At 35.2% G+C, this 25,980-nt stretch overlaps 1 protein-coding gene across 3 annotated transcripts in view; it reads left to right on the top strand.

Annotated features, from left to right (window-relative positions):
• The first annotated feature begins 640 nt into the window (after positions 1-640).
• The window catches only part of LOC106965827 (protein FRA10AC1), a 37,812-nt gene continuing 12,472 nt past the window's right edge, over positions 641-25,980 (top strand). Inside the window, exons 1-12 of one of the 3 annotated variants that reach the window (XM_027062650.2) lie at positions 641-691; positions 1,655-1,718; positions 3,459-3,535; positions 4,867-4,962; positions 5,089-5,134; positions 7,499-7,575; positions 8,850-8,933; positions 9,531-9,615; positions 18,655-18,700; positions 20,973-21,086; positions 22,521-22,563; positions 24,814-24,932. In XM_027062650.2, the coding sequence (XP_026918451.1) occupies positions 3,459-3,535; positions 4,867-4,962; positions 5,089-5,134; positions 7,499-7,575; positions 8,850-8,933; positions 9,531-9,615; positions 18,655-18,700; positions 20,973-21,086; positions 22,521-22,563; positions 24,814-24,932 (787 nt within the window). In that variant the 5' untranslated portion in view covers positions 641-691; positions 1,655-1,718. Of the gene's footprint in view, positions 692-1,375; positions 1,547-1,654; positions 1,719-3,458; positions 3,536-4,866; positions 4,963-5,088; positions 5,135-7,498; positions 7,576-8,849; positions 8,934-9,530; positions 9,616-18,654; positions 18,701-20,972; positions 21,087-22,520; positions 22,564-24,813; positions 24,933-25,980 lie in introns of those variants that run through there. The other 2 variants (XM_027062649.2, XM_015061907.3) reach the window with 2 other exon arrangements.

Below are 25,980 nucleotides of genomic sequence, written 5' to 3'. Positions count from 1 at the left end.
TGGGATCTCTCTCCCTCTCTTTTTGCCCCTCCCCTCTTTTCTTTCTCTCTTTCTCTCTCTGTCTCTCTCATAATGAACAAACATTAAAAATTAAAATAAATGTCAAATATCGGTAGAAAGTAAATTGAATATAAGGTACAGGTGTGCTTGGTTTTAATAGTAAAAGAACTAAATATAGATTTTAGATATTTACTAAAAAAGGAACTGCTTGACAATGTAACTCAATATAGTATAATGTTAAATTGTGAGGCTACCTATTGCTTTACATTTTTTGAATAAATGTTTTTATTGCGGTATAATCTGTATTTTGAAATAATCGAATTTACAGTAATTTAACTTACAGATTTTTGAGATCACATTCACTGCATTGAGTAAAAAAAGATCTACAATTTACTCTCAGGAATAGATGGGGGCCTTGAATATCATTATCTTATGTTTAGTGCAAAAGATGTAAAAATGATATGTATGTTAAGTGCCAAGGTTTTCTCTAAAATGGGCCCGCTGTAAAAGTCAGTGGCGTGCCAGTTCGATTCAACAAATATTTAATTAGAGCTTGTGATTTCCAAGGAACTGTGTTGGGTGCTAAGAGGAAGCAAAGATGAAAAGCATCAATCAGTTAGCTGGAGGGAGACAAGACGTGAACCCAGTAACTGGTCTGCAAAGCAGAATGGGGCATCATAACGTAGAAAAGGTAAAACACAGGGAGAACCTGGTGGAGCTCAAATAATTTAAATTTTCCTGCCTACGTTTTTGTCTTTTTCTTCTTTTGAAAAGGAAATATTTTAGATTCCTTTTCACGTGTGCCAGGTGGTTGCGGAGAATCTGCGACCCTGTGAAATCTCCCCTATTCCCTGTTCTTCCTTTGCTCCCATATTCCATGAGCTCCTCTGCCGCCAGTACTGGAATGGCATGTATTGTGTGGGTGGTGAAACGATGGAAAGTTATTTTTGTTTTAATTATGAGAACTGTTTTATGGAGGGAGGAGGAGAGGCAGATCGGAGACAGACGCTTCAGCGGGGATGCTCCGAGGAGGCGTTACTAAGGTTACTAGAAAGAGGACGGCAGGTGATATACAGGCAGGATTTTTTTCTAAAACAAAATATTTTCAAACGGGCGTGGGCGTAGTGCGAGCAGTACCACACGACATTAAAAGCTGCGCTCGCGAGGGGAAGGAGGCCGAGGAAAAAAACTAACGGTTCCGACTGTAGAAAGTAGATAGCCTTTGCCTACTCTCCCGGCCCTGGTTGCCGCTGCCTTTGTTTCCCGGGGCTGTTCTGGCTGTAGCACGAGGTCGGCGCGCCCGAGGACGGTGTCATTTAAGTGTGACACGCGGCCGAGCCGGACCGGAAGCGGCGCCCAATCGGGACCCGTAGAAAGAGGCGGGGAGCGGGCGGTGGCGGCCTTCGCTACCGGGAGGCTGCGCGGCGGGGGCGAACCGGACTGGCCCTGCAGCGGCTCGCTCAGGCCGTGCGTAGTCGCTGCAGCCACCGGGAGAGGGGAAGCGACTCCCGCGGGCGTACTTGGCAGAGCAGGGAGGAGCGAAGGGGTGCGTGATAAAGGCCTTGAGTGTATTTGGGGCTGGCTAGAAGGACCTCCAGAATTGTTCCTCATATGCTACTCGTTGATTATCTTTTGGTTGTTTTTTTGGTTCTAGAGAACACCCGGCGTCTGCCGTCTCGAATTTCTCTCGGCCCTTGTCATTTGATTCGTTACCCGAAGTGAGTGAGAGCTTTTCAGTGCAACCACTGATTTGAGATGAGTATGGGATGGATGAAGCCGCCAGAGGGGGGAAAATGGGAGAGGGGGAGCAACGGTAGGAGGTGGTGTCGCGGGCTGTGGGGTCAAGATGACATTAGACTCTGTTCTAAAACTCTTTATATGCTGTACCACATTTAACGTACAGTCCTATGAGATAGGAGACCGGCGCTCTTATTAGCCTCGTTTCATAGAAGGGGGAAAGAGGGAACTGAGGCTCAGAGAGGTTAAGGAACATGCAGAACAAAAGACAAATGAAAAGTTCAGAGCCAGGATTTGCACTCTGGTAGGTTGATGCCAGAAATACATCTCTAAGCTCCACACAATGGTTGACCCTCATCAAGATGTTTGGAAAATGAGGACATAAAGGGTGAGAAGTTGCTGAGATGTGGTAAGACAGCTGAAGCAAGGAGTTGACATGATAAAGGGTGGGAGATCCAGGTGATGACAGATGTTAACGGAGGATAGAGTTGGAACTGTGGCCTTCTAACCTTTACCTCCAACCTTGGCTAGCACCTTCCTCTTTAGAATTTTATGGGACAGAGAAGAGAGGTTTTCACTCACACACCTAAGTTTGAAAATGGAATCATAAAAATTCACAAATATGTAAGATTTAAGGTTTACATGATGTAGACACCTTATTTAGCAGATGAAGCCCAAAGAGATAAAGTAATTTATTCAAGGTAGCCAGGACTAGAAAGGTATCTTGTCTTAGGTCCAGTGCAGTAAAGTTTAGGGAGTTCTTTCCTTTTTGTCCTGCTGCACTTGTAATAGTGAATATTAAAGTTTAAAAATTTCGATATATCATTTGACCTGGACTAATTCCTTGTAGCCATATGAATTGAGTATGACCTCAAAAGTCAAATAATCCACTGATTCCCCATTAATGTGTGTTCCAAATTCAATGTAATGCTGAAACCAGAGGCTTCTTCAAGTACAACTGAGTGACAATTGAGATCTTCCTGGATTTCTAAGAATTTCAGTTAAAAAATGAATTGGAACAAAATAAAGTTTACTAGACCAAAGGGCAAGGTTGTTTACTTTGAAGAAACTAGGAAATCTCAACATATGTTGTAAAAAGGCAAGTTTTAATGAATTGATAGTGTACTCTTCACAAATAGAGTAAGTCTAATGGAATATAATAATCAGTGGTAGCATATTCCGTAAAGGCAAATTGGAGTAGTTGAAATCGTGGGCTTAAGAGTGAAGTAGATCAGCTTAGCCACTTATTTGCTCTGTGACTGATTTACTTAACTTTGTCTTTGATTTCTTCATCTGTAAAGTGGAGATCATAGTTCCTAATTTATGGAATTAGAAGCAGTGTTTGTTAAGGGCCTACCATAATGTCTGGAACAAAGTCGGTGATAAATACACTGAATCAAAGGTGAAGCATTGCTGAATCTTGTGTGCAGTCACATGGCAGGTTCTATAAAAAGAACCTCGTTTTCAGTGAAGAGGTCAAAGAGTAGCTTCCCTGGTTGGCTTAATAGTAATTAAGGTGGAAAATGTTGATTGATTCATTTTCTGAAGGGTAAGTCTGTTACTTCATAGTGAATGAAAATTTTAGTTGGCTGGTGAACAGTGATATACCCACCATGATCCTTTACAGTTACTACAGCTTTTAAAGATAACTTATTTTTGAACTGTTTCCTGAACTATGAGCAATTTAGGTTCTAGGTAACTGACTTTATACTTCTTTACAGATGCATGGTCATGGGGGCTATGACTCTGATTTTAGTGATGATGAACACTGTGGTGAATCTAACAAAAGGAAAAAAAGGTAAGTAATTTTTTATTGATCTGTGTTTCAGATCCTTTCCAGGTTGAGATGACGTATAAATAATACTGAAAGTTTCTGGATTATGTTTACATGTGAAGACAACGATGCTCTACTCAATGAATTTTTGTTCATTAAACTATAATGAATTGACTCGAGAATTTGAGAACAGTTATGTGAAAAATAAGAAAATGATGTTTATGCTGTGAAGAGATTTATGGAAGTGGAGGTGGGGGAAAAAGGAGACCAAACAAAACTTAGATTTCTCTGTTGCATCTATTTTTCATGCAACTGTTAAGGTCTTTTTACTTGTGAATGTCATAGCTAAGTACGGGCTTAGTTGGAGGTCCCTTTGCAAGTACTTGACCTCAAAATGAAGTTCATGTGGAGGGTGAGACTGTGCAGTTTTATGGTTTTGTGAATGAGCAGACTAAGTGTTTAAATGAAGGAGCTCATGGAAGTTTTTATTGAATTGGAAGGGACAAGAACTGTCAGCAAATAAAGCCTATGCTTTATGAGGACTCTGCATCCGATGATATTGCTGTGTTTAGGTGCATTGTTTTCAGCTTTCAGTGGTTAGAAATTGATTTCAACTGTTAACTTAGAAGTGATTGACTGATCTATATTAACCAAACTTATAAAAGTTGTTTTACTATTTCACACCGAGAGCAATATGTAAGGCATAGTGAATGGAACCGAACATTTTTGTTGGGTTCAGTATTCATGGGTGACCAAAAGAATAGAAATGATTATAACAAATTATGTTGTATGGTTCTTTATGTTTTAAAGATTTTTCACTTAAAAGTATTACTTTGTAAGAATAGAACTTGAGCAAATCTAGCTGAATAGTCTGTACTCTTCAGTTATATCTATCTTTATAACTAGGGCTGATCATCTATAGTCTATTATATCATTTATAATCAACCCTTATTCTTTTTTATATTATTGGTTACCAAAAGCATCAGTATCTCTACAAACAGGAAAATTGTGGTGCAAAGAGATTAAGTAGCTTAATCTCATTTAAGATTAAGATGGTGAAAAAAAAAAAGATAGTGAATGACAGAGCCCAAATTTGGATCCACAAATGTAGGTGGTCTAACATCAGAACCCATGCATTTGTTTGTTTTACCTTCTCCATTTTCTAAGTATTAAATAAAGTCAAGATATTAATTGATTTAAGGAGACCTAAAATGTCTCATTAAAGATCAGTGAGTCATTTTTAAGTTTAGACTTGAAATTTTAAAACATGTTCCAATTAGGAAAATAAAAAGAAACAAGAAACACCCTTTAAGAAAAATGAACTCTTTTAATAATTTTTCTTCTTCATAAACCAGGACAGTTGAAGATGATTTACTGCTCAAAAAGCCATTTCAGAAAGAAAAACATGGAAAGGTGGCCCATAAACAAGTTGCCACAGAATTGCTGGATAGGTGTGTACTTCAGTGTAAATGTCCTTTTTTGGTTTAAGATGTTTTTGTAAACTCAGGGACTTGGGGGATTTAATTGTATTAATTAGAATATAGAAATTTGAATTTGCTTAAAATTTGTCTTAACAGGGAAGAAGCAAAAAATAGAAGGTTTCATCTGATAGCTATGGATGCTGTATCCTTTTTATACTTCTAGATTTTTATAACAAATAGAATATTTTTAAATCTACTTTTCTATTTCATAAAATCTTGTGAAGTCAGATAGACCTATATTATGTTTTTAAAGGTAAATGTTTATTGATGTGCAATCTTGTCATTTATACTTTTGAGTACAGTTCTCTTTTATTGATACATAAGAAAGATTTAGAGACAAAAATAATAAGACGTATTAGTAATGATCTATAAATAAGTTTATAAAATAGTCCATGAACTTGCAAATATTTTTCCAACCTGTTTTTGTCTGGCTCTCAAAATTTCTCATTTTAATACTGTTCTTATCTTTAATCTCATTTTAACTCTTATTCTCTTACTACCTGGTTCTTGGCTATGGAAGTTCTTTATGTGTCTAAAGGTAGATCTGTCTGTGGACTGTCCTCAGGCCTGTAGTTGCTTCAACTCTTAGGCATGACTTGGGGCTGTCTTTAAGCTCTTTCTTGCTTCCCTATTATAGTCATGTCTCACCTCAACTTTTTGGTAAGACTGTGGCTTATTACACTAACTGCTACCACTATCCATCCATACTACTGTTTGGAATATTGGGAGAATGAAAGAGAGGTCAAGCAAGACCTGAAGTATTTCTGGATGTTTATTACTACGGGCAGGATTAAGAGGAGACCATGGCAATTAGGTACATCCCCTATCTATTGACGTCTCTTTCATTTTGTTATCATTCCTAATCCTTTTCTATAAGTTATAGAAATCCTCTTATCACCGATTTATTTATTCCTCTTATCTTCTAATCCAATATCTCACCTTTCCCATGGATTTATTCTCATCTGCCACTTGTTCCTTTAACATTTCGGCATCTATTGTGCCTTCGGTGACACCACTCTTTTGGGGGTATTGGGGCATCTAGTTACAGCCTGGTAAGAGTGAAAGTGTAGGTCCCTTTTCTGGCATTGGTGGAGGTAGGGCCACAGTTATTTCTAGAATTTTTGGCTGGAGTAGAGTAAGCGTTGTCTAAAGTTATCTGTCTTGTTAGGCTTCCTCTCTCTTGGTTATTCAGAGAGAACAGGCTTTTGTTGGGACTTTCCTTGTCTGTGCTTGTTGACATTTCCAGGTTGCCAGCTTCTTCACTTCCAATTCTGAGTTCATGAGGCAAAAAGAAAACCTGAGGAACTTACCGCCGTGTCAAACCATGGGTCTTGAACTCCCTAGCTATTAATGGATTCTCCTCCTCACTTTTAGAGTCTTTTTATATTTGTTTTAGATATAATTTCCAAGGCTTTTAGTTGTTCTTAATGAGAAAAATAGGGAAAAGTACAACTTTGCTCCATCTTCCTGGAAGCAAAGTCCCACTCAGCACCTGTTTTTATAAATAAAGTTTTATTGGCACATACCTGTGTTCTTTCATTGAGGTGTTATCTGTGCCTATTTTCATGCTAAAATGGCAGAGCCAAACAGTTGTGACAAAGACACATTTACAGGTGACAAAGAGACCATTTATAGAAAAAATTTGAAATAGACCAAAAGCTGGAAAACCCAAATCTTTGGATGTCTGGATTTTCTCTTTTTTCTTTTCTGGAAGGTTAACTGCTTTATTGCCAGTATCATATTCTGATTCAGTATTCTATCAGAACACATTGTAATGAATTAGGTCATTATTTATCTTTGATATAATAGGATGTAGTCAGACAGTATTATGGATGAGGTTAATTTTATTTGCATTTTTTGTATTTTCTTCAGCTCTGGAGAAAATACCTTTGAGCTTTTTAAAACAAGTAAAACAGTCATATATCTTGTTGTATTGTGTTAAAAATAAACATGACTGAATTCTTTAAATATTAAAAGAAATATAAAAAATAACATTGTTTTTGAAAGCTTAATGTTAGGATTTAATATTACAAAAGTTGTATCTTCTATTTTAGAGGCTTTGTCATTACTGGAATAACTAGATCTTATAGTGATAAGAGTTAAATTGTATTCCATATCTTTAATTTTGGACACTATAATTTATTTTTCATAGTATTATGTTAAAATAAATATTGATGTGAGGCTGTATGTATTTCAGCAATAGGAACAAGAAGTTTTCCTTCTTCCCAGTTGGAGATAATATTTTATCACAAGAGTAGTATATGCTTGAAAAATGTTCAAAACGATATAAACAGTATTCAGTAGAAAGTCCTTCTATGCTACAGTGTTGACTCTTAACAGTTTAATATTTACCCTTTCAGATATTTTTAATTCATAAACATACATAGTATGTATTTACATATTTAAAAAACTAAGTAGATTCATACTGTTTGTCTCTACTTACTAGTATGTCAGGGACACAGAACAACTCCTGAACAAATAAAATCCTTAATTTTTTGCATTTCAGTATCAAAGGCATACAAAGTTTGTAAATGACTATATTTTGTACTATGGTGGCAAAAAAGAAGACTTCAGGCGATTGGGGTAAGTGTCATGAAGTTTACATAGAATGGGAGGAAGATATGGATATCTTTAAAGACCCACAGCTACTGTGTTTTCTGATTCTGCTCTCCATTCCAGTTTCCTTATCATATCCTGAAATGGAGAGGCTATCCATAACTTTGGGCTAATAGCTCATCATGAAGCCCATTATCTGGCAATAGGCCTCAGGTAGCCTGCGGAGCCAGATCTGCCTCAAGCAGTAACAGGATATGTGAGGAATACTCCGATGCCTGATTATGCAGTAATTTTTTTTTTTTTTGGTAAGGATTTTTGAGATCATTAACTTTTTAGACCTCAGTGTTTGGGATTGCTTTTTAAAAGGTAGCGCAAACAGGAAAAGAAACAAAAACAAAAAGCAGCTCCTCCCTGTAGTTGAGGCTCTTCTATCAGAGCCTCTTCATGGTGTGTGTTTTCTTTCTCTGACTTAATAATTTTCTGAGTTTGATAAAGCTCTAAAAAACTTTGTATTATCTCATCTACCTCAAATTTATCTCCCCTCTCACTTTAGTCTGTATTCCCCAACAATCCCTTGTTCTACCCCCAAACTGTTAACACCTTTTTTTTTAAGTTTATTTATTTATTTATTTTGAAAGAGAGAGTGGGGGAGGAGCAGAAAGAGAAAGGAGAGAAAGCCAAGCAGGCTCTGCACTGTCAGCACAGAGCCTGACACAGGGCTCAGTCTCACGAACCGTGAGATCGTGATCTGAGCCAAAATCAAGAATTGAATGCTTAACTGACTGAGCCACCCAGACACCCCCAAACTGTTAGCATCTTAAAAATATCATCCCCTCTCTTCTCTTCTGCCGTTACTCAGTCTTTCTAGGAAGCTGTAGTAAAATGAGGTATGGAAAACTCTTCCATTTTTTAAATTTGATCTCTGTGGCATGGTGTTACTGACGTTTTAGATTCTAAAACTTACTTTCACTCATTTTTCCTTATCCACTTAGTGTTTATTTAGATTTCTCTAACTATCTTTGGTAATTTAGCACCATTTGTATAATTGAAACCAGTACTAGAGACGGATAAATGCCTTATTCATTTAACTTGTTTTTGTAGCAGCCCCCTTTATCAGTGTCTTTTGAAAAAACTGAAATCATTTTTATAAGTTTATGAACATATATACATATTCACACATAAAACTATCTTTATCTTCATGTATTTATACTCAGCTGTTAAAAAATCTCACAGAACTGTTTAACCTCCTAAATTTGACAAATTTTATGTTTATATTAAATTGAAATAGTTTTATTTTCCAGGGAAAATGACAAGACAGACATGGATGTTATACGAGAAAATCATAGATTCCTATGGAATGAGGAGGATGAAATGGACATGAATTGGTAATTTTTGCCATCCAACACATAATACATAAACTGCTTTAGTCCTGTCTCTCCTGCTTTCTTCCTGTTTTCTTACCCTGTCAGAAATGACCCTGAATGTCCAGGTCATTCAGCCCCTGCGTGGAGGAGTTCTGAGTGGAAGACATAAAAACATGCCTTGGAGTAGTATTATGTTTGGTTTGGTTCTTTTGGTAATTTTTAGCAGTTTTTACTGACTTGTCATTGCTTGACTTTGTCTTGAAAATATAGTTTATTACATTTTTAGTGTATCGTTTGTTGTTCCATAATGTGCTTATTTTTAAAATACCTTGGGAAAAAGTAATACCTGAAAGTAATACCTGAAATGCAAACATAACAAAAGACAAAAAGTGAGGAGTAAGGCTCCCCTTCTCTGACTGGCAGCCTTGCAGTTGCCCTCCCTGAGAGAGCCACTATAAATAGTTAATATTCAGGTATTCTATGCACATGTAAGGAATAGGCCTCTTTTAAAACATTAATATTTATATCATATGTGTTATTTATTGACATTGCTTCCAAGTAGTAAACTGTGGTTGAATTTCTAAATGCAAAAGATATATATATTTTTTATGGATCTAGGGAGAAGAAACTTGCAAAGAAATACTATGATAAATTATTCAAGGAATACTGCATAGCAGATCTCAGTAGATACAAAGAAAATAAGGTATGCCTTCCAAGTATTTATAGAAGGTTCTTATTTAAGTAGAGTATTATTATTATTATTATTATTATTATTATCATGCCCCACATTATTCTTTTAAAGGTGCTAATTCAAGTCTAGGTTGAATCAGTCCTGCATCTATGAAGAGTCATTTGGACCGTTTAACCTCTACAGCTATGAAATTTACAAAGGGTCTCTTAGTCAAGGGTCTCTTAGTCAAGCTTTGTGAACTGAGGCATGAATAGTCTAAGATTAAACACAAGTGGCTACTGGATCCTGTTTCATCCTGAGTCTGGCCTAGAGCCTCTACTGATTATAATGAATGATTTGACACTGCAGAATGATGTCTTGTCTCACAGATGATGTTTGAAATTGATAGACTTTTTTTTTCAAATAAATTACCATCTGTAAAGAGGCAGATGCACATCTTCTTTTATATAAATGTCTGTTCTAGTAGAATTAAATCTTACCAGTGCTAATTAGTAATGGCAGATTTCTGTTCTCACTGCATCTTACTCTAGTTGATATTAAAGTGATTTTTATTCTTATCTCAAATTTCACATTTGTAACTAGAGAAGGTGACCCAGGAACAGATGATGTCAGTTTGAAATGGGTTGGTGGGGGGTGGGGGGGAGGGAATGTTGCATAAATCTGTATGTTTTGGCTAGTGTGCATTTGTATTAAGAAAGATAATCTATTTAAAAAGTTGTTTTAGATTTATTTATTATACAAATTTCTTTTTCATTTAAATAATTAAATCTCAGAATCATGATTGATTTAATTTTTTTTTTTCAGTAGTGGCTTTAATATGTGAGTTGCTTCACACTATTCTTATAGCTAATAGTATCTGTTTTTACAAACCCTTGGTTTTTTTTACAAACCCTGTTTACAAACCCATGCATGTCATATATCCCAAAGATTTCCCCAGTTTCTTAGGAACTAGCTCTCCTGTCTGTACTAGTTATTGATCACATTAAATCCAAAAGGCATCACAGCAATTGGAGTTACTCAACTGCAAGTTGAGTATGAAATATAAATCTTTCTAAAAGCACATAATAAAGCAGCTTTTTCAATGCTGACTCATCTGTTGATTGTTTTTCAGTATTTATTAAGGACTGGGCAAGGTGTTGTGGATGAAAATGTGACTGCCCTTCAAAAAAACCTATAGTAATAACTGAGGGGAGAAAGTGTACATAAATCAATGTTAAATATTTGTATTCTCCATTTAAAAAACACAGTATATTACTAGAAATCATGCTTGAAAGAGGATAATCTTGAAATAAATTATATTTTCCTATTAGAACATGATGAGTAGTTAGATATGAGGGTAAATCCAAGTAAGAAATCAGAAATAGGAAATCTGGAGGGAGACAGATGTGTTGTTTTTTTTAAAGACTTCATATTTTAGGGGCAGTTTTAAGTTTACAGCAAAATAAAGGGGGAAGGTACAGAGATTTCCCATATACCCCTCACCCCATACACAGGGGGATCTTTTCTAGGAGGAAAGATGACTTTTTTTGGCATACCACATTTGAGGTTCTGGAAAATGTTAAAAGAGTAGTGCCTTTGATTTCCTTACTAGGATGCATTTTCTTATAGTTTTATTTATACAAAGACAGTGTTTTATTGATTTTTAAAAAATCAGCTCCTAGCTCAGTGCCTAATATATATAATAGATGGGGCATTTTTAGTGAACTCCAGCTTTTGTCCCACACACCTGTTCCCTTCCTTATTACTTCTTCCCTTTCATCATTGAGAATTTGGTTGGATCATTGCATCAGGATTAGATTCAGCTGGAAGGACTGAAGCACTCCTACATAACACTGGCTTAAATGAGATATAAGTTTATTTTTCTCCTACATAGGAATCCAAGTGGATGGTCACAGACTTTGTGTTTTCAGGAAGTTAGGATCTGTCTGTCTTATTACTTGCATGTGTGATCTCTTTATGTTAGCGGGTAGAGTAAGAGGCAGTGGCTCAGCACCAAATCCTTAGTAACTAACTAGTAGGACATACTGTATTTGTTACATGTTTTATCCCCCTGTAAGATTGTAACCTTCCTGATGACAGACAGTGTTTTTAAAAAAATTTTTTTAAATGTTTGTTTACTTTTATGGCAGAGACAGAGTGTGAGTTGGGGAGGGGCAAAGAGAGAGGGAGACAAAGAGTCCGAAGCAGGCTCCAGGCTCTGAGCCATCAGCACAGAGCCCAATGAGGGGCTTGAACTTACAAACCGTGAGGTCATGACCTGAGCCGAAGTCGGACACTGAACCGACCGAGCCACCCAGGCACCCCTGACAGACATTTAATAATCATTTTATATCTTCAGCAGAGTTCCAGGCCCAGTAAGTAGTTGCTTAATAATTATTGAATAGATTGGGACACGTGGGTGGCTCAGTCGGTTAAACGTCCAACTTCAGCTCAGGTCATAATCTCACGGTTAGTGAGTTCGAGCCCCATGTCAGGCTCTATGCTGTCAGCTCAGAGCATGGAGCCGGCTTCGGATTGTGTGTCTCCTTCTCTCTCTGCCCCTCCCCCACTTGTGCTCTGTCTTTCTCTGTCTCTCAAATATAAATAAATGTAAAAAAAAAATTTTTTTTAAAATAATTATTGAATAGATTAATGAATGGAAGAAAAAGTTGGGAAACTTATTTTCATTTGACTGTGCTTCAGTGGACATCCTAACATATATGTTTTATGACAAGCAATCCTCACATACATGTATGGACTTAAAAGTAGAATTAAACAGACTTATTTTGAATGCTTTATTTTTTTCCTAGACTGGAGAGATTTTTTTTTTTGGGGGGGATTTTAATGAGAATATTTTCAAATATTTTGAGCCCTCATTTGCATTTAAAATACAAAATTGCCTGATTCAAGTAATAGTGATTAAAAAAAATAGGCAAAGTTAAACAGGCATTGAACACTTCATCTGAATTATCTTAATACAACAACCTATAATATTGGGGTTTTTATTCATACAAAGGAAATAGACTGAGAAGTTAAGAAACTTTCCAAGGTCACAGAGCTAGTTAGTGAATGGTAGAGCTTACATTGGGTCTGTATGATTCTAGAGCTGAGCTTTTAACCATTACAGTAAATTGAATAGAAAACTAAATAATTTACTATAATTTCAGGAAATTAACATGTGAATATGAAAGATCTTAAAAAGGCAGTGGAGAAAAAACATTTTTTAGCTAAAATACAAAGGTATATTTAGGAATCTGGAGGGAAGTTTAATACCTTTCCACTTTAGGGTCCAGAGGGTCCCATTTCTCTTTCTTGTTCATTACTTTGCCATTGCAGTGAGGAAAGAGCCATTCATGAATGAATGGTTGTGGTTGTGTTCTAATAAAACTTTATATGTAAAACAGGCAGCAGGCCTGTAAGCCATAGTTGCTAACCCTTGGGGTAGTATGTACCAGGTACTATTCTAAGTACTTTATGTGTACTATTCCTATTTAAACCTCTTAAACCAAAGAAGAAAGAACTGTGTTATCTCTGCATTACGTATGAGGAAACTGAGGCACAAGAATATTTAATACCTTGTCCAGTTATAACCTGTTAAGCGGTGGGGCTAAGACCTAAAACCTGGATAATTCAACTCTTTTGCACTATAGTATATTGCTTCTTTACTGTACTATAATCTCTTTTTTTTTCTGTCAATGTCATAAAATAATATATATATTTTTTATTAAAGGAGGCATCTTGTGGCCTAGCACCTGTACCTTTTAATAAGTAGTTTAAAAGTAAAGATTGTTCAAGGGGCACCTGGATGGCTTAGTTGTTAAGCATCCGACTTCGGCTCGGGTCATGATCTTGCAGTCTGAGTTCGAGCCCCGCATCGGGCTCTGTGCTGACAGCTTAGAGCCTGGAGCCTGCTTCAAATTCTGTGTCTCCCTGTCTCTCTGCTCCTCCCCAGCTCATGCTCTCTCTCCTTCAAAAACAAATAAAAACATTAAAAAAAATTTTTTTTAAAGTAAAGATTGTTCCTTAGCATTGTTCAAATATATCTTTAAATAACTGGAATCCTATATGGAGAAAAAAAAGCTATCATGTTTAAAATTAAGTTTGCTTTTTTTTAACTCTTTATTTTAATCACTTGTTGCTCATCACAAGTGCACTCCCCATCATATGTTTCATCTACCCACCCCCACCTCCCTGCTGGTAACCATCAGTTCTCTATAGTTAAGAGTCTCTTGGTTTCTCTCTCTTTCTCACTTTCTCTCACTCTTTCTCTCTTCCCTTTATCTGTTTTGTTTCTTAAATTCCACATGAGTGAAATCATGTGGTATTTGTCTTTCTCTGACTGACTTATTTCACTTAGCATAGTAGTCTCTAGCTCCATCCATGTCATTGCAAATGGCAAGACTCCATTCTTTTTTATGGATGAATAATATTCTATTGTGTGTGTGTGTGTGTGTGTGTGTGTATTTTTATATAACACATCTTCTTTATCCATTCATCAATCTATGGACACTTGAGCTGCTTCCATATTTTGCCTGTTGTAAATAGTGCTGCATAGGGGTGCATGTATCCCTTTGAATTAGTGTTTTTGTATCTTTGGGTAAATACCGAGTAGTGTTATTGCGGGATCTTAAGGTTGTTCTATCTTTAACTTTCTGAGGAACCTCCATACTGTTTTTCAGAGTGGCTGCACCAGTTTGCATTCCCACCAACAGTGCAGGAGGGTTCCTTTTTCTCTACATCCTTGCCAACCCTTGTTGTTTCTTATGGTTTTTTATTTTAGCTATATTGATAAGTGCGAGGTAATACCTCATTGTAGTTTTGATTTGCATTTCCCTGATGATAAGTGATGATGAGCATCTTTTCATATGTCTGTTGGCCATCTGTATATCTTCTTTGGAAAAATATCTGTTCATGTCTTTTGCCCATTTTTAATTGAATTATTTGTTTTTGGAGTGTGGAGTTGTATAAGTTCTTTGTTTTTTGGACTAACCCTTTATTAGATCTGTCATTTGCAGATATCTTTCCCATTCCATAGATTGCCTTTTAGTTTTGTTGATTGTTTCCTTCACTGTGGAGAAACTTTTTATTCTGATATACTTCCAATAGTTTTTTGCTTTTGTTTCCTTTGCCTCAAGGGACCTATCAAGAAAAAGTTGTTATAGCCAATGCCAGAGAAATTATTCCCATTGCTGTTTTCTAGGATTTGTATGGTTTCAGGTCTCACATTTAGGTCTTTAATCCATTTTGAATTTATTCTTGTGTATGGTATAGGAAGTAGTCCAGTTTAATTCTTTTGCTTGTTGCTGTCCAGTTTTCCCAGTACCATTCATTTGTTGAAGAGATTGACTTTTTCCCATTGGGTATTCTTTCCCACTTTGTCAGAGATTAATTGACCTTACAGTTGTGGGGTTATTTCTGGATTTTCTATTCTGTTCCATTGATCTATGTGTCTGTTTTTGTGCCAGTACCATAATGTTTTGACTACTACAGCTTTGTAATGTAACTTGAAGTCCAGAGTTGTGATGCCTCCAGGTTTGCTTTTCTTTTTCAAGATTGCTTTGGCTACTCATGGTCTTTGTGGTTCCATACAAATTTTAGTGTTATTTGTTCTAGTTCTGTGAAAAATGTTGTTGGTATTTTGATAGAGATTGCATTCAGTGTGTAGATTGCTTTGGGTAGTACAGACATTTTGACAATATTTGTTCTTCCAGTCCGTGAGTGTGGGATGTCTTTCCACTTCTTTGTGTCCTCTTCAGTTTCTTTCATCAGTGTTTTATGGTTTATGGAGTACAGGTCTTTCACCTGTGTCTATTTGGTTAGGTTTGTTCCTAGGTATCTTATTATTTTTGGTGCAATTGTAAATAAGATAGTTTCTTAATTTCTCTTTCTACTGCTTCATTATTGGTGTACAGAAATACAACAGATTTCTGTACGTTGATTTTGTACTCTGCAACTTTACTGAATTTGTTTATCAGTTCTGGCAGTTCTTTGGTGGAGTCTTTCAGTTTTCTATATGTAGTATTGTGTCATCTGTAAATAGTGAAAGTTTTAATTTTTTTCTTACTGATTTGGGTGCCTTTTATTTCTTTCTGTTGTCTGCAGTACTATGTTGAATAAAAGTAGTGAGAGTGAACACTCTTGTCTTATTCCTGACCTTAGTTAGGGGAAAGGCTCTCAGTTTTTCCCCACTGAGAATGATGTTAGCTTTGGGTTTTTCATATATGGCCCTTACTGTGTTGAGATATGTTCCCTCTAAACCTACTATTTTTGAGGGTTTTTTTATCATGAATGGATGTTATACTTTGTCAAATGCTTTTTCTGCATCTATTGAAATGATCATATAGTTCTTATCCTTTCTCTTATTGATGTGATACATCATGTTGTTTGATTTGCAAATATTGAACCACTATTGACACCCAGGAATAAATCCCACTTGATTGTAGTGAATGATTTTTTAAAATGTATTGTTGGATTTGTTTTGGTAGTATTTTTGTTGAGTATTTTTGCATCAGTGTTCATGAGAGATGTTGGCCTGTAGTTTTCTTTTTTTGGTGGTGTCTTTATCTGGTTTTGGTATCAGGGTAATGCTGACCTTATAGGGTGAATTTGAAAGTTTTCCTTTTTGTATTCTATGCAATAGTTTGAGAAGAGTAGGTATTAACTCTTCTTTAAATGTTTGGTAAAATTCACCTGTGAAGCCATCTGGTCCTGGACTTCTGTTTGTTTGGAGTTTTTTTGATTACTGAATCAATTTCTTTGCTGGTTATCAGTCTGTTCAAATTTTCTATTTCCTTCAGCTTCAGTTTTGGTAATTTATATGTTTCTGGGAATTTATTCATTTTTTCTAGGTTGCCTAGTTTGTTGGCATATAGTTTTTCATCATTTGTATTTCTGTGGTGTTGGTTGTTATTTCTCTTCTCTCATTTGTGATTTTATTGATTTGGGTCCTTTCTCTCAGTTTGGCTGGAGATTTATTAATTTTATTGATTTTTTTTCCCAAGAACCTGCTCCTGGTTTCATTGATCTGTTCTATTATTTTTTTAGTTTCTATATCATTTCTGCTCTAATCCTATTATTTCCTTCTTCTGCTAGTTTTATGTTTTATTTGTTATTTTTCTAGCTCCTTTAGGTACAAGGTTAGGTTATTTATTTGAGATTTTTCTTGCTTCTTGAAGTAGGCCTGTATTGCTATAATCTTCCCCCTTCGAACTGCTTTTGCTGCATCACAAAGGTTTTATTTATTTTATTTTTAAATGTTTATTTATTTATTTTGAGAAAGAGCAAGCAAGCAAGGGAGGTGCAGAGAGAGGGGGAGAGAGAGAATCCCAAGCAGGCTCGAACCCACCAACAGTGAGATCATGATCTGAGCTGAAACCAAGAGTAGGACAATTAGCTGACTGAGCCACCCAGGTGCCCCATTTTGTTTTTTTATAAAGGTTTTTAAACTGTTGTGTTTTTATTTCATTTGTTTCCATATACTTTTTTCATTACTTCTTTTATTTCCTGGTTGGCTCATTCATTGTTTAGTAGCATGTTATTTAACCTCCATGTATCTGTGGTCTTTCCAGAATTTTTCTGGTGGTTCACATCTAGTTTCATAGCATTATGGTCAGAAAAGATACATGGTATATGACTTTGATCTTCATGAATTTATTGAAGCTTGTTTTGTGGCGTAATACATGATCTATCCTGGAGAATGTTACACATGCACTTGAAAAGAATATGTTCTGCTATTTTAGGATGCAGTGTTCTGAATATATCTGAATATATATCTGTTAAATCCATCTGTTCCAATGTGTCATTTGAAGCCATTGTTTCCTTACTGATTTTCTGTTTAGATGATCTGTCCATTGATGTAAGTGGGGTATTAAAGTCCCCTACTGTTACTTATTACTGTATTATTATTGATTAGTTCCTTTATGTTTGTTATTAACTGTTTTATGTATTTGAGTGCTTTCATGTTGGGTGCATAAATATTTACAATTGTCATATCTTCTTCTTGGATTGTCCACTTTATTCATATATAGTGTCCTTCTTTGTCTGTTGTTACAGTCTTTGTTTAAAATTTTTTTTTTTTAATGTTTATTTTTGAGAGAGACAGAGACAGAATGAGAGTGGGTTAGGGGCAGAGAGAGAGGGAGACACAGAATCCAAAGCAGGCTCCAGGCTCCGAGCTGTCAGCATAGAGCCTGATGTGGAGCTCGAACTGAGGAGCTGTGAGATCATGACCTGAGCTGAAGTCGGACACTCAACTGACTGAGCCACCCAGGTGCCCCAACAGTCTTTGTTTTAAAGTCTGTTTTTTCTGATATAAGTATTGCTACTCCGGCTTTCTTTTGACATCATTTGCATGATAAATGTTTCTCCATCCTCTCACTTCTCACATCCTCTCACATCCTCAAAGTATGTGTCTTTAGGTCTAAAATAGTCTCTTGTAGGCAACATATAGATGGGTCTTGATTTTCTATTCATTCTGTCACCCTATGTCTTTTGATTGGAGTATTTAGTTCATTTACATTCAGTGTAATTATTGATAGATATGTATTTATTGCTATTTTATTACTCATTTTGTGGTTGTTTCTTTTGTCTGATCCTTTCTCATCTTTCATAAATGGTTTGCTGGTTTTCTTTAGTGGGATAGTTGGATTTCTTTCTCTTTATTCTTTGCATATTTAATGGTAGTTTCATTTGTGGTTACCATTAGCTTTATGTATAACATCTTTTATATATTGCGGTCTCTAGTAAGTTCATGGTTTAAGTTTGAATCCATTTTTCACTCCTCTTCTCCCTATGTTTTAGGTATATAGTGTCATATTTTACATAGTTCTTTAAGCCTTCAGGTTGATTTCTGGGGTATTTAGGATAATTGATAGTTATCTAGTAGTATTCATTGGACAAGGTGAGCCTAAGGTCCTCCTATTCCCCTGCCATCTTCCCCTCCTGGTGAATTAGATTTGCTTTTTATGTTGGTAAATATCATTATTTCAGTTACTGGCTCTGTGTTTAGATGTACATACAATTTAAATAATGTTTAAATTTATCCTAACATAAATGTAATTTTTTTCTCATTAGTTTGGATTTAGGTGGCGAGTAGAAAAAGAAGTAATTTCAGGAAAAGGTAATTCCTTTTTGAAATTTTACTTTTTAATAGGATGAGGTTATTTTGTTATACTATTGAATTGAAGTCATTTTGTAAGATTATTCCTGATTTATACAATAAATGCTTATCTATAAAAGTAAAATTACAGACCATGTATTTGTGATACATTAGCAAATGTCAAAATATAATGCTTTAAAGATTTTTCCCTCTAGAATTTTTGCTTTTAGAACATTTGATAAGAGTATAAGTAGAAAATGTTTATTTTTTACAAAACTTTTAAAGTTTATTTATTTTGAGAGATAGAGTGCTTGAGCAGGAAAGAGGCAGAGAGGTAGAGGGGGGAGAGGGGGGAGAGAGAGAGAGAGAGAGAGAGAGAGAGAGAGAGAGAGAGAGAATGCCAAGCAGACTCCATACTGTTAGTGCTGTGTCCAATGTGGGGCTCGAACCCATGAACCGTGAGATCGTGACCTGAATTCACATCAAGAGTTGGACACTTAACTGAGCCACCCAGGCACCCCAAAAACGTTTAAAGAGTTAAAGGAAACTAGTAAAGGATGAATACTTGAGTTTTTATTAACTTTTGGAAGAATGATTTGGTATTATTGTATTTCAGTCTAATCACATTTTGAAAGTAGAGATTAACTATCACTTTCAACCTAATGGAATTTTTGGATAGGCTAGTTCTTATTTTGGGATATCATTGAGATTGAGACCAAATATTTAGTCTTACAGCAAAAGATCAAACATTTGGGAGGCAGTTATTAAATGCTTTTTTAATGCATTGTTGTAATCTACTCATAAGTCTCTGAAAAATTAATATCTTTATCCTATTTCATGCTGTAAAGTTACCTCTTTTTTGATAATTGCATTTCAAACTGTTAATGCTTCTGAAAACTGCATAGGAGCATTTAGGAAATCATTTTAAACTAATAACTTAAAAACTTTAAAAATAAAGGTTGCATTTTAGAATGATTAAACTTTGACGCCATCCCTGTGGATCATTTCCATCTTCGATAAATTCAATGTCTGTGTGAAGTGTAAAACTGGATATGCAATAAAACAAAATTAAAGAGTAGGACTTTTTTTTTCTTTAGATAAAGGATCAGCCCTGAAGATACTCTAAAGGAGAAGGAAAAAGAATAAGTTTAAAGCTATTTTTAACTTTTCTTAGTATTACATTTTAGTTTATGTTTTTACCTAAACAATGAGAAATTTTGAAATGTTTCACAGTTTTAAAATTTTGTACTTTTATTAAGTGGAATTTTCACGTGATGGTAAGTAATGCTACTTTTAAAAAATTAAAGGGCATTCTCTAAACTAGTATAAGTGAAAAAAGGATTGGTTGGTGAGAGAAAGCTATTGCTATGATTTAGAATTATAATTTGGTTGCCATTTTAACAATAGAGCCATTACTAAACATGCATACATTTCATAATGTATTCACTTGGAATGAGTGAAAAAGGCCAATTTAGAAAAGTTATAGGTTCTTTGGACTGATAATTTTCAAAATCCATTTTGATAATTTCTTTTTAATGAAAAGTTTAGATTTGTTCCTGTTGGTGCAGATTATTGAGATATAAATTACTTTTTTACTGTACAAATAAAAGGTTCATTCTGTGAAAGGAAATAGTAGTTGGGTAGTTCCTTTCATTTTTTCCTCTTGGATTGTCAGTATCAGTCCTGTTATGCAGAATGTTTTCATACACAGCAGATATGATGTGTTGATTTTAGAGTCAAGTAACTCTAAAACATAGAACATTATTATTCTACTTAGTCATTTCATCTCAGAGTGCTACCATCTAAAACGTGCTTTAAATGCCATTTTATGCTGGTATTTAAAATAGATGGCATAATGTTAGAATTTTAATCAAGTTAAAAATTATTATTAAATATTAAAAGGGATTCGCCAACATAGAAATACATGTATTATGGAAAATATATTTATTCTTTTAGGGTATTATTGAGGATACTCTTTTAGTACTTCCATTTTCCAAAGTAGAAGATTCCCTAACAGGGAGTTAGTAAAACTCTGATCTAAACAGTTTATCTGTTGAGCAAGAATTCTGTGACTGATTTTTTTTAAATACTTTCTTTAGCTCTTTGATTTAATACTTATTTACACATTTGTTGAGCATACTATAGTTATTACACTCAGTTATTTTTTAATGCTGACTTGCTAGAACTAGAATATATGTATGTTAAATTTCAGGAGTAATTCCAAATTGATATTAATATTCCAGATTAAAATTGTTTCCAACTATCGTAGCTAATATTCCTTTCTTTTTCACAGGCCAGTTTTTCTGTGGAAATAAATGTTGTGAAGAAAAAGAAGATTTGAAGAGTTGGGAAGTTAATTTTGGTTACATTGAACATGGTGAAAAGAGAAATGCACTTGTTAAATTAAGTAAGTTGATTTTAGGTGTTATATTATTGCTTTCTTCAAAGTTTATCTAATTGCTTAGATTTAAAAATATATAGGCTAATTTAAGGTTTAATTAAAAAATTTTAATGTGTCTTTCTGGAAGTGCTCTTTTTTCTGAGAGCTTCCCAAAGTGATAGATAACTTTTGAGGCTAAAATTTTTATGTGGTCACCATTATGGTGACATTTGGGTGAAACAGTTCTTTTTTTTTTTAATTTTTTTTTTTAAACGTTTATTTATTTTTGAGACAGAGAGAGACAGAGCATGAATAGGGGAAGGGCAGAGAGAGAGGGAGACACAGAATCTGAAACAGGCTCCAGGCTCTGAGCTGTCAGCACAGAGCCCGACACAGGGCTCAAACTCACAGACCTCGAGATCATGACCTGAGCCGAAGTCAGACGCTTAACCGACTGAGCCACCCAGGCGCCCCTGGGTGAAACAGTTCTAATGACAGATGTAAACCGATAGTTTGTAAAGTTAAGACCTCTTCCCATTAACATGAGTATGTCACCAGTGCACAATGAGATGCAGAGTATCAGAAAAGTCAGCATAAAATCTCATGTTACCTAGTAGCCATATTGCTATGGTGTGGACAATAAATACACTCTCTTTGTGTCAATAAGGAAAAAGATTTAGGTGGGCATAACTGTTTGTGACATCAGTCTTAAAATCTTGACGTTATACCCCAGAATACAGCAACCTCTTGTAATATGCATGTTTTAGAACCTTTCTTTCTTTCTTTCTCCCTTTTTCTTTTCTCTTCTCTTCTCTTCTTTTCTTTTCTTTTTTTTCTTTCTCACTAAGCTACTCTTCTGTGTCAGCTTCTTCTCCTGTCATGTTAATTACCTTACCTAAGTAAACTCCTGGCAGTTTTCTACCCACTCCATATAGAAGTCAAGAATTTCCTCATGTGCTACTTAATGCTCACCAGTGCAGAAGTCCCTCCTGGAAGTACTCATGGGGACAATTCAGCTTGTGTGAACTGAAATTAAGTATAAGGCAAAAGAGGAGCCCACAACTGGAACTTTTTGAAATGCTCTTTTCTATTTGAAAACTCTTAGAGCACTTCAGACCAAGTGACTATACCCACACTATTGTTATTAGATACTTTTGATGTGAGACACACATTAATGCTGTGTATGAAACAGAGTTTGCTTTTAGAATAAATTGACAGCAGTTTTTTTAAAGCAATGGTAGAATATTTTCAATTTCTCAAGCATTCTAATACCATTTTTACTGTGCATAGGCATTTTTTGAAGTGGAGAGAATCAGATTTTTTTTTCAGAGTTTTGTTTCCCCTCTTATAGTAAAAGGATATAAGGAAGAATGAGAATGTATGATATTAAAAGTAGAGTAGCACTACAGTTATTCAAATTCAGCCTTTCAGTGGTGTCACTTTTTTATTTTTATTTTTTAGGATTATGCCAAGAATGTTCCTTTAAATTAAATTTTCATCACAGGTAATATTATCTTTTGAAATGCTGTTGTTATTGTTTAGTAGTCTTGTATAGTCACTTACCTGCACTCAGTGTCAAAATGTAGATTTAAGTGGTTGATGGTTTAATTAATTGATTGTGTAGAATGTCTGGGATAGACTGTATACATATACCAGGGAACTGGAAGTTTGCCATGCCTTACTCTAGCCAAGCAGTTTTAAATATGAAGGCCTGTGCAGGGTGATAGATATTAGAATTTTTAGTTTGGAGTCAGTGTTCAGATGCCATAATATTCTTGGAACTGTATTATAAAGCAGGTCTTCATAAAGTGATTTCATATGTCTCATTTAAACAGTGTTTTATTTGGAGTTTGTCATTCTTACAAGGGATTATATTCCTCTGTTCTCATTTCAAATGTCAAAATCAGGCTCCTGTTGAGTGAGCTAGAATGTGCCTGTCATATTCAGTGGGGGAGGAGTATCCATGTTCTGCAATATGCAGTGTATATATAAATAAGATCATGGGCTTGGAAATCAGACTCCTGTGTATTTCTCTCAGCTTCTCCACTTACTAGTTGTCTGTTTTAGGCAAGGTACTTAAGCTCTGGGGGGCACCTGGGTGGCTCAGTTAAGCATTAAGCCTCCAGAATTGATTTTGGCTCATGTCATGATCTTATGGTTTATGAGATTGCCCTAACAGTGCAGAGCCTGCTTGGGATTCTCTCTCTCTTGCTTCCCCTTCCTCTCCTCCTCCCCTCTGTCAAAATAAATAAATAAGCATTAGAAAAAAAGGTACTTAACCTCTGTAAGACTCAATTTTATCAACTCTAAAAATGAGGATGCTAAGGATACACTAGTGAAAGTGCATGTAAAGTGCTTGACATGGTGCCTGGCATATGGTAGGTCAAGCATAGAGGGGTCCCTGATATTGAGGATGTTCAGACAAAATTGGTGACCTGCCATTATTTTGATGATCACATTTCAGGGCCTGAATAAGGCCCTGAATAAGTTAAAAGTTTAACAATGAGATTCTGCAACTTTATAAAATATATATGTCAGTATATGAAAAAAATTTTTTGATGTTTATTTATTTTTGAGAGAGCACGAGCAGGGAAGGGTCAGAGAGAGAGGGAGACACAGAATCCAAAGCAGGCTCCAGGCTCTGAGCTGTCAGCACAGAGCCCAATGCGGGGCTCAAACCCACGAACCATGAGATCACGACCTGGGCTAAAGTTGGATGCTTAACCAAATGATCCATCCAGGTGCCCCAGTAGATTAAATTTTAAATCAGCTATGCTATGACTGTGCTGTATCTAGTATTTTAGTTGTTAAAAATAAATATTAATAATTAATAATTTTTAAATTATTCAAATTAGTAGAATTTCTTAGATTACTTGAATAGCCTAACCTTTATTTCCCCTCTCCATCAGTGATACCAGAGGGTTTTTTTTTTACCTTGACTTTCGAGCTTCATTTCAAAATTGAAATGATTCTTATGAAAGGCAGAAAGTGATGATTGCCTTAAAAAGTATTATAGCATTTGGTATAAGTACCTTAATTTGGAAGGTCTGATGAGTAAATTTCTTGAAACTAATCCCCTGTTGTCTCTTCATTCTCCTTCTCGGTCCTAATTTCAGCATTATCACCTTTTCCTATCTAGTGTTTCCTTTCTTAACCAGTTAAAATCAATTGCTTGCCAGCCATGGTACCAACAGCCTTGTAAACATGGCCTAGAAGAGATAAAGCTACAGCAGTAAAAGGACAAATGGTCTAAAGTAGACATTTGAGTTAAAGTAAGCCCCTCCATCCTCATTCCTTTATGCCTTTATTGTATTCCTTTTCTCTTAGCAGAAGAATTTTCTATTTACAGATGATTTGGAACTGTTAGAGTGTTTCTTCTTGTTTTGTGTGTTTTTTCAAAGTATAGGTAGATAGGAATTATGTGGAGGGAAATGACATTTGTTTTTCTAATTTAAAAAATGGCTAAATGATAGAAAACAAGTAGGAAATGAGGAAACTATGATTTATATTTACTAAGGTTTGTATACAGAACTTACAAAAAATAATTTGTCTTAGAGTTTTAGGCTTCCTTCAAAATTGTCTCAATTAATATACTAGCCTGAAATATTTACAGACTCATTTAAGGGTTCCTTATGTAAATTACATTGTAAAAATATGTACTTTAACTGATTTGACTGTTTTGCTCATTGGTTCTTATTTTTCATAAAGGTCAGTTGAAAAAGTTAACTTTAGTTTTATATTGTTCAACATAAAGGAGAAAAGAAGTCAAGTCAAAAAAAAGAAAGGATAAATCCAAAAAAGATCATGAAGAGTCATCACATAAAAAATCCAGATCATCTTCTGTAGAAGAGACGTCTCAGAAAAAAGCAAAAGGTAAAAGGGAATTCAAATATAATACCTACTCACATTTTTAAACATGAAATGTAATCTGCTGTATGTATCAAATGTAGAATTTAATTGGTGAATGTATTTAGATTTCTGTTTTATAGTGGATGAAAGGAAACTGGTTGGGGAATTTAGATAGGAATTTATAGTAATTTACAGGAGTTTCAAAAACAAGTATGGTTTTAATTCATTTTGGGCAGACAGTAATAATGTTGCAAATAGCATTCTCCTTCCTGACTTTGTCTCTTAGACACCTGTTACCTTGGGCAAGTTCCTGAGCTTTTTGAGTTTTACTTTCCTCATGTAAGTAGGGACGATGTGAATAACGGGCTTCTGTGCTGTTTGAGCTTATTGTGGAGAATCAAATAAGAATGTGAGAGGCACTTTGAACATTGTAAAACAGTACATAATCTATAAGTCAGTATAAAATTATAACACTGTGATTTCAATTACCTTGGCCTGTGTGATTTTCTTACTAGCTTATGAGCTTCTTGAAATCATAGAGCTTGATATATATGTGTCCTCAGAACCTAGCATGGTGCTGTTCACATACACTTAGTAAATAATTGTTAAATTCAAATCCATCAATCACTTACTTCTTCCTCAGTAGTCCTTAGGCTCTCTAAGCCTTAATTTCTTCATGTGTAAAATTGTCATGATGGTAGTACCTAGATTATAGGATTGTTCAGAAGTTCAAATGAGATAATGCATATAAGCTGTTAGCACAGTGCTTGGTGCATAGTTAGCTATTATGAAGGTTACTGCTAGTTTATTTTTCAGTCCATAATAGAGTAAACTGGCTATAACTTAGAGTGAATTGAACTTAAATTACGTGGTTAATGGAAGATTACATTAGATTCAGCCAAATGTTAACATAATACTTGGACAGGAGAGGGCTCCCTTGCTCCAGCTATGAAGATTATTAATAGGTTTCATTCTTACATGTATTTTTTTTCTTGTGAATCATAACATATTCAAGCGTATACTATCACCAACTTACAGAGTTGGTGAAATTGATAGATGGTGAGAAGAAAAT

Source organism: Acinonyx jubatus, chromosome D2, assembly GCF_027475565.1.
Source record: "Acinonyx jubatus isolate Ajub_Pintada_27869175 chromosome D2, VMU_Ajub_asm_v1.0, whole genome shotgun sequence".
Lineage (NCBI taxonomy): Eukaryota > Metazoa > Chordata > Mammalia > Carnivora > Felidae > Acinonyx > Acinonyx jubatus.
Note: the sequence above shows the minus strand (reverse complement) of the source record. Positions and strands in the feature narration are given on the sequence as shown.